Below are 18,792 nucleotides of genomic sequence, written 5' to 3'. Positions count from 1 at the left end.
AAACTGAAAATTAATGTATCTAAGTAAAAGAGTTAGGGTTGTTGTATAAAATATCGATTTTTCCTTTGTGTCGTGTGTCCATGTGTGTCTGGAGGGCCAAATTTCAGGCCACTGTTGCTCTCCTTGTATCAAGTGCTGGATTTAAACATCCAACTAAGAAGCCTCTTTGTCGATATCAGGGCCTCCTTTTTTGTATCCTCACTAACAGGTCAAACTGCCTTCCTCTTAAGTCCGTAAGCATAAGCGTTTAAGTGGCATTTAAAGCAGCTAATGGAAGATGTTGCTGAGTAATTTCATTGACATCTCCCAGGCAAAGCTAAGACTACAGATCATTTGTCTCCATGCACACAGAGGAGTTTTGAAATGGCTTGTTGGCACCCAAAGTCTCTTTCATTTTTCATTTTAATTTACCATCTCCAGTGTCAAGAGAAAGTAAGGAAGAGAATGAACTCACTATATATTTTCACCTCCAGCAAGTCAGGGGGTGAGTGCTTTAGCTTTTTATTGCCTCCTTTTCTGGATGCTGAGTATGGAGCTTGCTGGCAGGAGGAAAAGAAGGAGACAAAGAAGATTGATGCAGAGGGTTGTTGTGACAAGAGGACGCTAGAGATAGGGTGAAATGGAGGCAGACGATTCGCTGTGGCGACTCCTATAGAGAGCAACCGAAAGAAGATGATACTGTGAAATACTGAGGTCAGTGTACGTGCAAAAAAAAAAAAAATCGCTTTAAACAAAAGCTCAGGTCTTAGACTGATCCTGGCTCTGTATGATGTCAGTAAGAGAGGATATTCCTAATATGGTAGCAGATGCCCCACCCACTTGCTGTCCGGAGGGGCAGCCAATCAGAAGAGAAGGTGAAAGTGAGCTAAAACTTCAAACACAGGATGAACTCAAGGGCTACACCAAGGCCCCTTATAAGTTGAGCAAGGATCCTTCAAGTACATCCTAGTCCTAGAGCTGAACCATTTAGCTGGAAATGAGAATATAGGTTCACTTTATTTAAAACACTAATGCATTTTTTATAATTATACATTTGTTTGTTCAGGTTTTTTTTTTTTTTGTTTTTTTAAGAGTTCCTTTGTCTTCAAAAGCTCACTGCTAAAATAGCACGAGTTAGCTCTTTTAGCAGATAGGACCACGGCACCAGCTAGCAGCAAAGTTTGTAGAGCTGTTTTGTAAGCTGCACACTGGATTGATCAGTTTTTGGTTAAAACAACTGTTGATCGTAGATAAAAGCTGGCTTAAATGTGAGGTTCTACTGCACAACCAACATGTATAAAGGACATCAGAGCTCTGGTGGCAATTTTATCAAAAGTAAAGCTTTTCCTGTCACAATTGTTCATGTAAAAGTGAAAAACTATCCTAATGGAGCTTCAAATCTGCTTTCCTTCTTGTGGGATGTTTTCAGGTTTAGCCTGCACGTTTCCACAAGTCAGATACAACTGCCATCAAACACTACAGCCAATGTGTGAGGAAGTTTCTTTATTGTCATCACATGACCGCTTCATGGACATGCAGTCAGACAGGAACATTTGTATTCATCATCTCAGTGACTGAAACACACTGTACAGTAAATGAACCTGGTGCTTTTGGTTTCTATGTGCTGCAGACATGACAGGATGTAAACATTCCTTTTCCAGTTCTTTTCGTGTTTTTGTTGCTTAGCTGTAAACTGTTGAGTGTAAATATCCACTTACTGTAATAATATGTGAAGAAATGGGATCAGCTGAATGTGTTTTATAAGGCGATCGTGATCCCGCAGAGCCTCTGTGTGTCACTGGAACTCTTTGCAATCGTGTGTTCTACTGTCTGCTGTAAGAAAATAACCTTGAGCACATTTTCTCTCTCCACTTGGCACCTTAGCACTTGTACAGAGCTAAAGCAAATGCAGTCGTAGTTGAAGGGATAGTCTCACTCACGTTAAAACGCCTTCACTTTATTTATTTTACTGTAAACCATTTCTGAAATAAAGTGCACAACACTTTTAAAGACAGTTTTCAGAGTACTGTAACCTTTGTATTCATGAACTTTCATTTTACAACAATGGACATTTGTTCTGCTGTTGCATACGTGACACACTACAAACATTCAAGAGCGATGTTCCTTGTTGCCACTGACTACAAAGTTCTCACCACTGAGACTCCCATTAATGCCAGACCTGATTCCTCTGCTGTTGTCACAAACAGCCAGTGAGCATGCTGTACGCCATCCTGTCACAGCAACTTTCAGAGCACTCAGCCAGCTGCGTTTGATGTCCCGAGAATCGCAGGTGAAAGTGTGGCTGGTTTTGGACTGGGTCAGACAGAAGCAGGACTGACCCTGAAACGCCTGGGGGAAAGCCTCTACGCTGCAGCCCAGTAGAGGTATAGTGAAGAGGGGCTTTAAATCCTGGAAATGTAGGGACACAAACAATGATTCAAAAAGGGTTTGTTTTAAATGACAAGACCCATAGCAGGGCTGCAATAAAAGACTGGAGGCTGAACCCTTTTATAACATGACACCATCCTTCACCTGTGGGAGGGGCAGCACACCAACCAGCAGTACATTCGTTAAGAACAGAAAGAAAACCATGTGCACCAGGAGACCAAATGACTTGTGGAGGGATGTATTTAAAAGCATGTTTGGCATAGGTAGGCTCTCTTTGCCTTCACTGGTTTAATAATAACAGAAGACTCCAGTCAGACACGAAGGACGTTTGTCATCAAAGGGTTCTGTTGTACAGTAAGGAGTGTTTGACCAATTATCCAAACACTGGTGGTGGCCAGTCATACCCCTCAACCCCCTAGTGCAGGGGCGGGGGAACTCCAGGCCTCGAGGGCCGGTGTCCTGCAGGTTTTATATGTGTCCTTGATCCAACACAGCTGATTTAAATGGCCAAATTACCTCCTCAACATGTCTTGAAGTTCTCCAGAGGCCTGGTGATGAACTAATCATTTGATTCAGATGTGTTGACCCAGGGTAAAATCTAAAACCTGCAGAACACTGGCCCTGAAGGCCTGGAGATCCTCACCCATGCCCAAGTAGATGCACCTATGGTATCAATTTAAAAGTCCTACATTACTTCATTCTCGAGTTATCACTTTCGCAAACTTTGTGTCCGTGTTGCCCACCTGCCCGGCAGGGTGACCGCAACACCCCATCAGTCTTTTACAGCTGAGGGGCAAACACTGCTTGTACCATACCATCTTTACAGTCCCAGCTGCATTTCAAGTCTGTCTTCATTTGACTGTATAAAGTATTTGCTGTGTTGCAACATAATATCCTGGTGTCCCAAAGAAACACAGTTTTACCCTTATACGTAAAAGCAAAATCCCTTCAACATTATTATTATTCCTGACTTTTTCAGAGCACTTTACCTGTGGAACGGAGTACAGGTAAAGAACCGGAGGCTCAGCCCTGGTGAGCACGGACCACACTCGCTGCCAGGTCTGGGGGTTGTCCCCATACTGCAGGAAACCACTCATTACACTGTCAGTAGGCCCTGGAGATGCTTTGGACTGTGGAAAAACAAAAACCAATGATCAAAATTTGTTAGGTGGCCTTTTTGATCTAAAACAACCCATAAAGTTTAAATAGTTGAAACGACAAGGCTCACATCCAGCATTCTTCTCTTTTTTCCATCCAAGCCCTCCCCTCTCGGGCCAGTCAGGATGGCGTAACAAGCTTTACACACTTTGTTCAGCTTGTAACCGTCATACTCTAAAGCCACTTTGTAGTCTGAACACTTCCAACACACCACCTGTAGAAACAGAAACCATCATGTGTGAGCTGTTCTCAGATAAAGTTCAGTTTTGTGTGATACAAAGCTGCAGTTTATCATGTCACCCACAAAACCACAGGCACGGCAGTGATGTCTTCTTCTGGTAAGGGCGTTAAAAGGCTCCATGCAGGACATACACAGGATCACCTCATTGTCTCTGATCCAGCGAGGGGCTCGTTTGCCAAGCTGCTCTGTCTGTGGAACACATTTTGTTTTAAAACAGTCTCCAGCCCCCCGGCAACCTTGAATTAAATAAGCTGAGGAGAATGGATGAATAAACATTGAGGAAAGAAAATCCTCCTTTACTCCATATTCCTAGAATTGATACAACTTACTGGTTCTGCTACAGTAAGCTCCCTAGAAGCCAGTCTGAAGGTATCATTTTTCTTCTGAAACACATCAATGGCTTCACGAATCACCTGGGGACAAAACTTGCTTTAGAAGATGAGAAAACTCATTTTTTCCTAATCAATGTATCGTTTAATGTCTAGAAAATAGAATTTAATAAATAAAATCTGATTATACCTTTATCCATTCATCCCGATCTTGCTTGGAGCTTGGAAAACCAAAATTGAATGCATTTACAATTAATAAGTGTAACTGTTCAAAACAATCTAAGTAAATAGTTAAAAACATAAACAAGAAGAACTGATGTGCTTCAATCATGACATCCACCTGGCCTGCAGCTCAAGGATCCTTTCCCTTCCAGATATTTGGAAGGTGTATGGATGATCCTCATTGGTGGTTTGCTGCACCTGCATCCCATCCATCCCGATCCTGCAGCGCACAGTGAAACGCTGACCGACCAGGCTGAACTTTGGAGAGCAGCACAGCAGGAAGTTGTTAAACTGTAGATAAAAGTTACCAAGCAATCAGTTATGCAATGAACTAGTGTTAGACTGATGACAGCTGGAGTGAAACAAAGATATCCATTTAAGCAAGTTATGTCTTCATGCAAGCTCAATCATCCAGGTAAGGAAATCCCAAAACGTTCATTCTGTTCATCTGGATGTAACATTTTCAATGGGAGAAATGTTTCGGCACTCATCCAAGTGATGAGTGTCCAGGATGTGAACATCCTCATCATTGAAAGAGTGTCCACTGTAGGTGTGAATAGACTGCAGAGTCCTGGCCTGACGAGGTGGCTCTTCTGTGCCGTCTGCTTAGCCAGAGATTGTTTGGTTTCCCTGATGTAGAAATCCTGGCAATCCTCCTGCACTTAACAGCGTACACTATGTTATTCTGTTTGTGTTGGAGGACTGATTCCTTGGGGTGGAGGGATAACTAAGAGTTTTAGCTTATGGAGCAGTTGTCCTTTTCTCCTCGATCGGCTGGAGCTTTCTTTAGGTGCTCGCTCAGCTTTGACAAATGTCCAACTAGGATAACCACATTTACTCAGGGCCTTCTCACCAGGCCAGGACTCTTCAGACTATTCACACCTACAGGCCAGTGGACGCTCTTTCAATGATGAGGATGTACACATCCTGGACAGGGAGGAATGCTGGTTTAAGTGAGAGTCAAGAAGGCCATTCAAGTGAAAATGGAAAGACCATCTCTGAATTGGGGAGGGATCTAAGGGTGCAGCCATTCCCCAACTCTGAATGGTACTCATGGCCATTGATCAGTGTTCATGAGAATTTTCATAATCATGAAGAAGGAACTGACCTCCCAGCCCATTGTTCCTTCACTGGGCTGGTTTCAGTCATTACTGTACTGTTTATAAGATTGAAACCTGCAGTCAGCTGAGACTGAAGACGTCACTTGAATGAGTGACGAAACGTTTCTCCCACCGAAAACGTCCAGATGAACAGAATCAACTTTTTGGGATTAAGCCACTTATATTACTAACTTTACGACAGAGGTAAGAGAAAAATCAGTCACAGATAGGGTGTGCATGTGTTTCTATATACACCAACCAGGAACAGGTGTCTCTCCATGGCTGATGTGTTCCTGGCAGCAAGCTTGAGCAGACGACCTTCCCTGAGAAACTCGTTGGTTGGATTCACGACTTCCTCCTCTCCAACCATCTCATAGATCTCCAAGAGTCGCTTCAGACCCTCCTGTTAAGGAAATGTTCACAGATAAAATACTGGAACAGTTCAAGACAATATCAGGAAACCTTAGAGGTGGGACCAAGTCATTGTTTTGCAAGTCTCAAGTCTTTATCCTCAAGTCTCAAGTAATGTCAGGCAAGTCAGAGTAGAGTCTCAAGTCACTGGTGTAAAAGTCCGAGTAAAGTCACAAGTCTGAAACTTTGAATTTCAAGTCCTTTCGAGTCTTTTTAAAAAAATAAATAAATAAAATATAAAAAAGAAAAGTAAATATTAGACCATGTAATTTTTAAATCTTTGTTTTTCTCAACACATGACGAAATAGTGAACTTAGAAAATATACACAAATTGTGAAATTGCACCTCTATAAAATGCAGCTCAATTAAACCTAGCTCCTAGAATAATTTTCACCGACAGTTCTGAGATAAGCTGCATGTTATTCTTGGATGCGCTTGTAGGACCGGCTTTAAAATCGCATGACAAAAATATCATACACATTTAAAAAACAAAAAACAAAACAAAAAAAAAAAAAAAAAACAAACCCCACACGTATCACCAAGGGAGCCTGGACAACATTTGCTAGTTAGATGAAGTCAGCCATCTCATCGTAGCAAAAGCACCACCACCTACCGTTCTTTATGCAACTTCAACTGTCGGAGAAAGTTGGAAGTTGTTCCATCTGTCTGTGATTCTCTTCTTGCATGTTTTGCATATTGCATTTCGGTTTTTTGTTCACTACTTCATAGTTTATGTACCTGAAAAAATAACTCCTTGCAGCATTTTTGAAGTTTTTTTTTTTAGTTTTTTTTAAAAATCTGGTTAATTTGATTGGCTGTGCTACAGCTCACGCACACATATGTATGGAGTGTGGTTTGAATAAATGAAGTGAACTAATGGTGCACACTTTCTATATAATATGCGTGTAAAATTTTATATTTGGGGTGAAATATCAAGTCTTTTCAAGTAAACCGGTTCAAGTCCAATTCAAGTCCCAGGTCATTGGTGTAAAAGTCCAAGTCAAGTCACAAGTCTTAGAACATTTTTTCAAGTCAAGTCTAAAGTCATAAAATTAATGACTCGAGTCCAAGTCATGTGACTCAAGTCCACACCTCTGGAAAACCTTACAACATTGCTAAACAGTATCAGTAATGTTACATACGGCTTTTTGGATGGCACTGTTAGAGTGTGTGGCTGCCATGGAAATGGTCTGCAAGGACTCTGTTGGAGGAGACAGGAGGCATTACACACAGTAGGCAGAAAAATGGGGGACAGTGATGATGAATGTATAGTAATTAATAAGGCAACACAAAAATTCAACATAAGCATCCATTACTAATGGTGTGACAAGACCATCAATAACAAAATGAACAGGTCAATGGTATAAATACACAGACAACTTGCTCTGTGTAATCTCATAATCCGGGTCATCTTCAGGCAGTTTCTTCAGGTAAACCTTCAGCAGCATCTCATAACGTGGAACCCTCTGGATTGGCTCCAACATGTGGTGCTGCAGGGTGAGTTTGCCACAGATCCCCTGACTCTAAAACAGACATACAAAACCTTGTGATGAGAGAGGAATATGAATTTGCGATGATGTATACCGTGCAGAATATTTCTTACCTGTATGTCCTGGATGATGTTTCTGAAAGCAGAGGAGCGTTCGGTCCAGGTCCTCACCAGCTCCACTGCATGGTCGAAGTTTCTGACGTAGTCAGCGTACATCCTCAGGAAGGGTGCGTGCTGTAGAAGAACCTTACCCAGGCCTGGGCTCTTACACCTACATTTAAGCAGATGAGAGGGCAAATGTAGGGAGCCATTACATGTTGGTTCACATTGGCTTTAAAATGAAACAATAATTTGGACAAGAGTGCAAAAGCATTTAGCTTTATGATAATATGAAGGTTATGAGCTTCTCAGGTTAACTGTATAAATAGCAATAATAACAATAAGGCAGTTTGTATTTGGGTTGCAAGTTTATGAAGTGTACCAACTCTCTGAAAGACTCACCAGTGTGTGATGCAGTTCTCCAGGTCAGGCAGCAGAAACTGGCTGTGGAAAGAGTAGATTGAGGAAATGTTCGCAAAGATATTTCTTATCACCTCGGGAGGAAATGAGCCTCGACCTGCTTCTTCTGTTAGGCGTGAACAGAAAACCTGAGGTGGGAGGCAGCGAAATGCAACATCACATTTAGTTTCACAGATATTAATCTTCTACACAGCAAGTAAACGTCACTTATGAACAGCAGTGATAACATGATTATTCTACAGGATTAAACAGTTTTTAAGTTTCATTTCAATAACTCTCCGTTTAAGCATTGTGCACATATTTGTCTTTTAGACGTGCCAACAGCATAAACACTCACCTGGTCTAGCAGGTGGAGGCGGGTCACATAGGCCTTCTCTGTTTGCAGGAGTTCAGTAGCGATGTTAAACAGCTTCTGCTCTGTGCTCTCTTTATTGTTCGCCTCATCTCCTTCCCTCTCTTCTTGCTTCTGTTTCTCCTCCTCATTTTGTTCAGCTCTCTCATTGTGAATCTTCTCATCTTCTGTGGTTGCCACTGTCCACTGGCAGCAAAACTTGGAGCCATACCCTGTAGGTATCTTGCCTTCTTCCATTTTGTCATTTTGCCTCATCCCATTTGCTGCTGGCTGTTTGTTCTCCTGCACAATGCCATTCATTTGTCCTGGGAAATGCTCTATGCCGCTGTGTAACAGATGCTCTTCATTTGTGGTAAGACTGCGTCTATGCTTAGCTGATGCTTTGACGGTGATGGCAGGTATATTAAAATTGGGTGAGTGCAGCAGTTTGAGTGGAGAGCGCTCAGCTTTATCTGAGGGAATCCTAGAGGGGAAAAAAATATAAATAAATAAATGTAATCAATTAAAAAAAGAAAAAAAAAAAAGACTTTTACACTTGCTATGCAACACGCACTACAAGAACATATCACAAACTGAACAACTACCTGCTCTCATCCAAATACACAATCAGGTCAGGCACACTCAGAGACTTTCCTGCTCTCTTCTCCCGTCTTTCTATTTTCTCGCTTGAGATTCTGTGCAGTCCTAGCAAGGATTTAGAACTCTTGGCAGGGCTGTAGCTTCCCATCTTCCCTTGAACAGGGCTCGAAGCACGTAGTTTTCCCGTGAGAGGTCTATAGTTTCTTGGGGACAGCTTACCGGGGCTGTGGCCTTCTTCTCTCAGAGGGCTACAGCTCTGAATGCCTCTTTTGCCTGGGCTTGGAGATCCTGATAGTGGCCTGCTTGTAAGATTCAGAATCCCCTGAGGATGTCTGGCAGGGTTGATGTGTGGATCCAAAACCCCATTCAGAAAATAACGTCCCCCTTCTTTACTTGGAGAGTCTAAACAATTCTGTGGGCTTACACAGGAAATAGAAACGCCATTGCATCTATTCTGGTTCTCCTCTGTTCCATTATTTTGCTGGGGTGGCACTTTTCCTGGAGTGAGACTGCAGGCTTGATCTTGTCCTACCCTCGGAGGGCTCTGGAGGTGATCTGGTTGAGGAGGCACTGCAAAGACAGACATTGTGGTTGCTGAGCATCTTTGCAGAACAATGAACAGCTACAGTAACAAATTTGCCATGTGAGGCAACAACATTGCAAGTTGTGTATGCAGTTTGCAGGATTTTAAACTTACCTTGGGGTTTAAAAGGTGATCTCTTCGTTGGGCTTTTCTCATCATCTTTTTCTGTAGCAATTTTTGCGATCAGTTCTGGTCCAGAAACTCTGCCATGAGCATGGCCACCGTTGTATGAACCACTCACACCACTGCTCACATCTGAAAACAAACACTGTTATTAAACCACACATGCTTTCTGCATGTTGTAGTTATTGTAGTCAGTTGGTTACACATTCAGAAAACTAAACATTTAAACATTGTAAAATCATTGAGCCACAATTTAAACTTTTCACTAGTATCAGCTACAGCCAACGACCAGGAATCTGCCTCACAGATCCTCCTTTTTGCTTTCGGGGAACAACATAAGACATCTCTAAACTGAAGAGGATGATTCAAGGTCATTTTCCTTTACCAAAATTTCTACTATAGTTGCATTATTAAAAGCTCTGATTTTGTTTTTTTAATCTCGTTAAATGTTTTTATGCATGTTCACTGGACATTTTTCCTGGTTATTTTAAAGCATTTCTTCTTCAGCTGCTAAAATTTTTATTGATTTATGAAGAAGAGTGCAAGTGTCATTCAAATATTCTTAGCTTTTTTTTAAGTTTTATAAATCAAGAAAAGTTGTTTTTATTTCTAAGTAAAAATATTTTTTCATTTTCTGAAAACATTAGCTGCCCCCTCCAATTCTTAACTAACATACTTAAAGGTTTTATTTAAAAAATAATAATAAATTAAAAAAAAAGTGTGCTAGTCCATTTCATGCTTTCTATCAGGTGGTGATTTTCCCACAATGATATTGTTATTAATAATCTTGTTAATATTAAAAAGTCAAGTACCTGAATTCTCTGCAGTGACTGAATAAAGCTCCCTTTTCATGCATGCACACACAGTAAGGATTCTTTTACTTTCCAAATCCTCCACAAGCATTTTTCATTGTTAGTTAAACTGGTCGTAATAGTTACGACCAGTTTAACTACCCCCCCAAAAAAAAGTCCCATTAAAACAAACAAAACAAAAGAAACCACACAGTATTTATGGCTTCATTGAAATCTGACCTCTAACTGTATTGACTGACATCCTTACCCAACAACAACTACTTGTAATTGTGTAACTTATCGTTTCCTTACCTGCACATTATAGCCAAACCTACGCAGTAATATTAGCTACTTGTTAGAGAGTGTAAAGCTTTCCAACTAACGCCTTGCTGAAGTGTGGTGGATTGATTGGTCACGTGGAGGGGCTAAAGCCGACATTCTCTATGTAATACTTCCTCTTCTTACTTCTGGGTATTTCATCACAGAGTCTAACCTTTGCCAGTTTTATTAGTTACATCAGCGTTTACAAGACAACATGAATCTGAGAGGAACTGCAAAGAAACACACTGACTTTTTTTTTTTTTTTTTTTTAAATAAACTATCATAAAGTGAAACTGTGTCTATGAGGTTTTTAAAGGGCACGTAGGTAGATCATTCAACAATACAATTCTTAATAACAATCAACAACTAATTTGGGAAATTTGTTATTTTTTCCTCTACCAGCTGAAAGCTACTGTTAGGTTTTCTTACCTTTAGATAGAGCCAGAGTGGGTTATTCTGCCGTGCAGAGGGCATGGCGCTGAGCATAATTGCATCATACAGTAAAGGCAATGTTTTAAGTTATCTTAAGGAAATCTTTGCCTTTTCTTCCCATTTCTGAACATGCAATAAAAACTACTCTATGCAAAAAGCTGTGTTTTAGAACACAGCTTTTTGCATAGAGTGGTAACCTAAAGAATAATTTGCATTCAGAATATGGATGCCACTCTTGCATGCGACAGTACCATTGACACTAACATACTTCTAAGCACATAATTCTGCCTCAGTGAGGGAACAGTAAGACTTTGTGTGGACGCTTTTGAGTGGAACTGACAAATGGTGGTCTCAAAGCACAAACTGCCAAAGTCCAGGCTGAATCAGGGGGAAGAGATTTCACATCAGTAATCCAACAAGCTACGGTGCCAAATGTGGCTAAAAAAAAATTCAAATACACACAGAGAGAACAATCCAAAGGGACTGGATTTACAAAGCAACCAAAATAGTATTAACTGATGTAATCCGTGCATAACAAGGAGGGTCAATGCCCTTACCCTGCTGCCCTGGTCACCCTCATACAGAGCCAAAACTGCCAGTGTTAGCTGTGCCTTTTTATTTTCAATGCATTTTCTTTGCTCTTAAGCGTTTCGACTTGCAGACAAAATATTAGAAAGCCCTTTAAAGTATAAATATTATATGCACAATTACAGCACCACAAACAATGGCCTCCGGAGGCTAAACATTATAAACTTTATAGCATGCAGTCTCTACTGCTGGACTGATAATTTAGAGTTCACTAGTATTAGCTTATAAATTTGTAAAACTGGCAACTACACATAGAAACGGGATAATACAGAATACAATAAGTACTGGTTATGAGTATGAGTGTAATATGAGTTTTATTGTGAATATTAGCTTATATCTACCAGCTTTCACTGCAGTTTACATTTGCCCCTTGAAAGGATAAACTACTAGCATCAACACAAAAGCTAAACTCTCATCTGTTTATTTATTTTTAATTAACACCCAAAGTTGATGCAGTCTAGAAGCCAATAACATCATAAAGCCTTCCAAAGCGCAAAGTATCTCACCTGAGGTTTGACAGTCACCCACAGGACCTTGGACTTTCCGTCTGACCGCCACTCGTCTGAACTCCTCCGTCCCACGGCTGTCCCTCAGAGTCAAACTATTCCTCTTCTTCAGGTCAAACATGGTGACAGAGCAGCCCTGCTTTCAAATTCTGCCCACTGAAGCAGACGCTTCACTGAAGTCCACGAGCTCTTAATCAATCGGAGAGCAAACGCGAAATACCAGCAAATACAAGATCCTGCTTCACCTGTTTAATCAGCGTCACTAACGTCACGTACAGCTGCTGATAAATCCCCGCCTCTAATTGAAGTCCACTGGAGGAGGACGCAGACCAATCAGAGAGCGCAATCACTTTCACCACTGTGGATGGAACCGCGGAACTGAAATGACTGAGCAAGCAGCCAATGACCAAAGCAATATTGCTTTGGTCATTGGCCATCTATATATATGGTTGGTCATCTATATATATCTATAGATGGATCGATAGATGAGGGCTGCATTTCACCCAGTGCTATTGGGGGTGTTGTCAAAATTTATGGAATTATTAATGCAAAAACTGCAAAAAAAGTACAATCATGTTTTAATCGACCTGGACTGGCCTCCCCAGAGCCTGGAAGTAAACATAAGCCATTTGTATTTGAAGCTGTTTATTGACACGCTGCCTTAAACACACACAAAAAATGTTTTTTACAATGAGTCCTGAGGCGAAGACAGGGGGATAAAGTGGCAGTAAGCCCTTCTCCAAATGATGTAACACAAGGTGAGCTCATAAAGTGGCAAATTTATTTTAAGCAGTCATTTGTAGCGATAGCAGTTACAAATGAAAGTGCACTAACAACAAGCCGCCTTCAGCTTTACTGCATGTTGGCCCAGTAAGACCATGAGATGGGCGAGGCGTTTTGAGGAAGCCAGTGGGTTTAAGACTGATGAAACAGCATCATACCACGATGACAGTGCTTATTGATTACAACATATTTGTTTGTAAGTATTACCAATACACCCACGAGAGCATTAGAGCGCCATACATGGTATCTGTAATTTTTGTGTTTAATAATGTCAAAAGAATGCTAACAGAAAATGGCTACTAAATGTCGTCTAAGGATCTTGGAAAGAAAAGCGTCTCGACTTCTTTAAGTTGCTTGAAGACATAGATGGCTTCTTTCACTCCTCTTTCAAACCATCTGACTTCTCTGTCCAAAATGTGAACATTGGCGTCCCCGAAAAGTGTCCTTTAGTGTCCTTTGTCCTTTAGATGCAGATGGGCAGCTGAGTCTTGTCCCATCGAGGTAGCTCTTCTATGTTGTGGCAAGCATTTATGAAGTGGCTGTTTGGTTTCACCAATGTAGAGGTCTGAGCATTCCTCGTTGTACTGTACAGCATACACAACGCTGTTGTTTGTGTTTTGGAGTTTTGTTTTTGGGATGAACCAGTTTTTGGCTGAGTGTTTGGCTGGGTCTGAAGTGCATCGGGATGTTGTGCTTTTCCACTGTGAGCGACCATCTTTGAACAGAGGCGGTGGTTTACGACACCAACTGTCTGCCATCTATAATCCAGTTTTGAGATCCCTCCCCAGACGCTCAATGCCCACTCACATCCTGGGCCATCTGACCTCAGGAAATCACATGATAAGGTGCGGCCAGGTTTCACAGTGGGTTCCCCTGAAACCTTGGCTGATTGTGCCCAAACCCGCATTCACACCTTGACTCGTGTGATTAGGTAGAGGATCAATAGGGGGTCCATGTCCCTCTTGTGGGGACACTCCAATAGGGCTTAAATCTGGGACTCTCCACCATCTGAAGAAGCTTCTCGGATGAGCGGTGAAACATCTTCAAGCAATTTAAAGAAGTCCAGACGATTTTCTTTGCAAGCTCCTTAGGTTGCGATGACCTGGATGACTGAGAACCTTCACAGACACTATTAAATGTCATATCACTGCACATTTCATAAACCTAGAATAGAAAAGCCATTGTCATTCAGTAGATTTACCAGTTTCTGTGCATTGACACCTGCACCCCCCATGTATTAAATAAAAAACTGTCCAGTATCTTTTAAATAAATATATTGAACAGCAATATAGGGGAAAAAACCAATGCACCAGTTTACCCAACTTATTCTAATGCAGTGGTTCCCAAACGTTTTTTGCTAGGCCCCCCTTTGTTTTTACAATAACCCCCCTCTCCGGCACAAAGACATCGTCCAACCACACACACCATGGTTTGTTTTCAAACTCCATTGCGGTTCATTTCACACCTCGAACCTTTTGTAAACAATGAAACACATAAAAGTAAACTGTAACAAATCACAGGTAGCAATAAAATAAAGTACTACCTCTTTTAAATAATGGAAAAGCAAACCATCTTTATGGTGTAATTATTTTACGTGTAGTTGTTTTGTTTGTTTTTTTACTGTGTAAGAATATTCAACATTGCATTTTTTTTTTTAAAATGGGTTTAAAAACATAAATTTGGACAGCCCAGTTCTATTCGGGATTCCTACCTTGGCACCACCGTTGTGCAGCCAAAGGCAAGATATGCTTCATCATATTTTCTAGTCTTTGGCTTGGAAGGACGTTGGTTTGGAAGCATATTTGGCGATGCTTCATCTTCTGCTTTGCGGTTGTAGGAGCCCCATTAAAAACCTGTCCATTATGCTAGCAGTGTCCAACCATTCTTTTTTTTAAATCATTCATATAGGGCTCCCCTTGCGCCCCCCACTATGGGAACCAATGCATTTTAACACACACTGTAATTATAGTGCTAGTGTCATAGATTTGGACACTTATTTAAACTTTCACAGTTATCAAGATAATTACACTATTTTAAATGTTTATGTTGTGCCCTGATGATCTGGTTTTACCTCTGATGTGCTTTAGCACCAAACGTGCTGTAAACAGTATGAGAGACAGCAATGACGATGCAGGCGTCCCTGAGGGTGACATTTTTTGCCAGTTGTGCGTTTGACCCATGACATTGTAGGTCAGGAAAGCTGATGCTTTTCAGTATATGCCAGTATAAAACACTTTAACTTAGTGGGGCCAGAGCAAGTTTAGTCACAAGTATGGGACACAGGCCAGTGTTGTCTCCATCTTGGACCTCGCTTGATTTCTCAGTGCTTTTTATTTCTGATATGATGACAAAGTTACGGATCTCCTGAGAGAGCTTTTTGGATCAAAAATAAATTTGCCTTTTTGATCACAACAGCTGAAGCGTCGAGAGCTAGTACTAATCCATAAATGACAACAAAGAACAGAAGTTTGACAGAAGCAGCAGAAAATGAAACAAGCACCCAGAAAGAGGGCTGAGATTTCTCTGCCTGGTAATAACATGTGTAAACAGTAGACAGAGTGGAAGACATGGCTGTTAAAGAACATAGAGCATATATAAAAGACACACTCTAGTTTCTAGATCTGAAAAGTTCAAATTCAAATTCAAATTTTATTTGTCACACACACACAACCATACACAGTATGACATGGGGGTGAAATGCTTGTAGCTGTACAATGCCCGACCATTAAATGACAGAAGAAAAGTTTTACAATATTTACAATTTACTACAAAAATTTACAAATTAACTTAGGAAATTACAGTAAAGAATGTGCAAATAGCAGAAGAGATTATAAAGATAAGGATTATAAATTATAGGAATTATAGGATTATAGGAAATGTGTGGTGGTGCGTGTGGTGACGTGTGTGAGAGTCCAGTCTTATAGTGACGTGTTTGGGAGAGTCCAGTCCTACACCTGGTTCAGGCCCCGAATAGCCTGGGGGAAGAAGCTCCTCCTCATTCTCTCTGTTTTGGCCTTAAGGGAGCGGAAGCGCTTCCCAGACCTCAACAGTAAGAAGAGTCCATTGTTGGGATGGGAGAGGTCCATCATAATCTTCCTAGCTTTGGACTTGCACCGCTTGGTGTAGATGGACAGCAGGTCAGGGAGCTCTGATTGAATGATGCGTTCGGCTGAGCGCACCACCCTTTGCAGATCTCGTCTGTCCTGCTTGGTGCTGTTCCCAAACCAGGTGCAGATGTTTGACGTCAGGACGCTCTCGATGGTGCAGGAGTAGAAGTTCTTGAGCACCTTCAGTGGCAGATGGAAGTCTCTAAGTCTTCTGAGGAAGAAGAGACGCTGACGGGCTTTCTTAACCAGGGTGTTGATGTGACAGGACCATGACAGGTCCTGAGTGATGTGGACACCCAGGTAAAAGTGCCGTCATTACAGTGCATTAAACCTGAATTCTTTCCAAAAGCCAGCAGGGGGCAGCTCCTAACGGATTAGGATTAATTAAATCTCATTGTAAAGAAGTACGTGGCATTCAGGCATCTACTGCCTAGATCTGTGATTTAGAACAAGCACTTTGTGGATAAGTTGTATTGTACTGTTTGGTATACAGCATGAGGATTACTTTGTAATTGATGGTCACCTCTGGACTTAAAATGGAGGGTAAACTTCAAAGTAACGTCGTGATTAACACATCACTACCATATGAGACTTCAGTAGGTCAGGATCAGATCCAACACTCGCTTGTCATGTCCATCTTTTATATACAGTCAGTGTCAAGGATCAAAACACATAATTAACTTACTTTAACAGTGAAGACCAACAGATGCTTAATACATGCAGTAATTACCAACAATATTGCTATTTTTTGTTTTTCTTTAGTGCTGTTACTGTTTTCCACCTTCATCTGTTATTATTATTATTATTATTATTGTTATTATTATTATTATTATTCATCTGTCCCGTGGTTGTCACTATGATTCTTTGTTCCCGAGTGGTCTTCCATGTCCTCCTCATTTGCTGCAGCATCATCATCACAGACAGCTGATGATGAAGATCATCAGGAGTGTTAAAGCTACATTCATCACACATGTCTACTAAACTGCAGCACAGGAAATACTGTAATACTCAAAGGCTTGTTTAACCCCCTTTGGGATAAATGTTCTTCTTCAGTTATACTCAGTAAATGACAATAATCAGTGATGATTCACTATTTTCATTTGTTATCAATAATCTTACGAAGTTATCCTTCTGATAAGGATTGTATTTGTACTGTACTGCCAGATGAAGAAACAAACAATCAAATCAAGTGCTAATCAAATGAATGTAACCGAGCTAATTTTACTGCCAGTGAATAGGGTCTTTCACTCTGGTTTTCCCTGCCCTCTAGTGGATTTATTGGTTAAGGGTTGAGGAAACATGAAGTTATATTACATTATATCGTGAGATTATATCGTGCACACCTTTGAAACTGCTCAGGAATTTAATGGCAATACCGTCAGTTCAAGCTTGTATAATTTCGCCTTGGTTCTAATAAAGTTTATTCAGTCAAATTACTAGTATCACATTCATATCTCATATGTCCCCTTTAAAGCTTCTCTTCAGGCTGATGTCATCAGAGGTTCGACTGCTGTACCTAAAAAAAGAAGCTGCATCATCAGCTAACTGACTAGGCATCCTCACGTTAGACAAAACATGCTTCTTCTCCTTAAAATATACTTCTTGTCAGAGGTTGTTAATAAGGCTATAAAATATTCAGACAAAAAAATGCATCTAAACTTGTGATGGAAAAGGTGGAAATTACATGTAGTGAGCTGGTGATTGAACTTTTAACACAAAGCTCTTGTCCCTTGCTGAGAGTCTTTTTTAGTATGTTTTAGACCAAGTGCACAGATGTCAAGCTGCTTGATATGGGGTTACAGGCGTTGAAATCAAAAGTTCTAAGCAACAGCTTTATAATCAGCACAGACTCTAAATATCTACTTACATAAGAAACACTCCAGCTTCTAAACAGCCTGTGTTTCTTTTCTTATTATGAGGTTCCACTGAAATTTGAACTCAAATCATTGGATTCAGAGTGCCGGGAGCTACTCATTACACCACTAATGGCCCACTCAGGTTTGGTCTTCTTTATAAAGGCGGAACACGTTCCAGTCGCTCAGACTCAGTGTAACTCATAAGGCCCTGATATTATTTTCAGTGGAAGGAAAGCTGCTGGACTTGCGTAACCACGTACATAATTGGCCACACAAGATTTAAGAAGTAAGAAGCAAAGCCATTGCTTTGTATGTGTTTCCCAATAAACCTTGAAGGCCTATAGGCTGATATATGCTAGACAAAAGCAGATAATTCATGGCGTTACATTCAGCAACCTGGTCTGTAAAAACAGTGATATGCAAAATAGGTTTGTCACTGATTTTTGTGGTGAATGCACCATTAAGTAGGTTTCCTCAATGGTAATTTACAAGGTTGTTATGACCAAAAATAACTGGCTCATAAAGAGCTAGTTCTCCTTTGGTGCCATTTGAGAATCTGGTTTTAGCAGGTTTGAGAAGTGAGCATAACACATAGAAGCAACACACAGAGAAGTCAGCATAATATCAGAGAGATATCAGCTGAGGTTTCACAGAGCAGCATTGCTTAAGCAGTCTTTTTAGAAACACATCAAACATTTACACTGCTATGGAGATGAAGCCAGACAACATAAATGAATCTGTTAATCTACAGCTACGTGTGGGCCTGCCTTCTTTCATTTGAGCAATATTGTCAAAATTGTGAACATGCTGTAGAAGAGTGTATAAGAGTGATGTAGAAGAGTGATGAGGAAAAACTAGTTAATGCATTTATTACTTGCAAGTCTGATTATTGTTATTCCTTAGCGAAAAGCCTTCATTTGATCTAAAATGCTACA

General features: G+C 40.8%; 1 protein-coding gene across 1 annotated transcript; it reads right to left on the bottom strand.

The window, feature by feature from the left end:
- Nucleotides 1–12,345, bottom strand: LOC308399163 (FYVE, RhoGEF and PH domain-containing protein 4-like). Its single transcript, XM_080886200.1, has 16 exons — nucleotides 12,112–12,345; nucleotides 9,465–9,605; nucleotides 8,773–9,337; nucleotides 8,174–8,651; nucleotides 7,819–7,964; nucleotides 7,432–7,588; nucleotides 7,213–7,351; nucleotides 6,971–7,029; nucleotides 5,677–5,820; nucleotides 4,436–4,608; nucleotides 4,286–4,316; nucleotides 4,096–4,179; nucleotides 3,830–3,955; nucleotides 3,596–3,739; nucleotides 3,357–3,497; nucleotides 1–2,388 (listed from the first exon to the last, which is right to left on the bottom strand). Exons 1-16 carry the CDS (start codon nucleotides 12,230–12,232, stop codon nucleotides 2,089–2,091), a joined length of 2,949 nt encoding a protein of 982 aa, XP_080742326.1. The 5' UTR covers nucleotides 12,233–12,345; the 3' UTR covers nucleotides 1–2,088.
- Between the last annotated feature and the right edge of the window lie 6,447 nt (nucleotides 12,346–18,792).

Source organism: Rhamphochromis sp. 'chilingali' (assembly GCF_963969265.1).
Source record: "Rhamphochromis sp. 'chilingali' genome assembly, chromosome: 7".
Lineage (NCBI taxonomy): Eukaryota > Metazoa > Chordata > Actinopteri > Cichliformes > Cichlidae > Rhamphochromis > Rhamphochromis sp. 'chilingali'.
The sequence above is the reverse complement of the archived record's forward strand: the minus strand, read 5'-3'. Positions and strand labels throughout refer to the sequence as shown.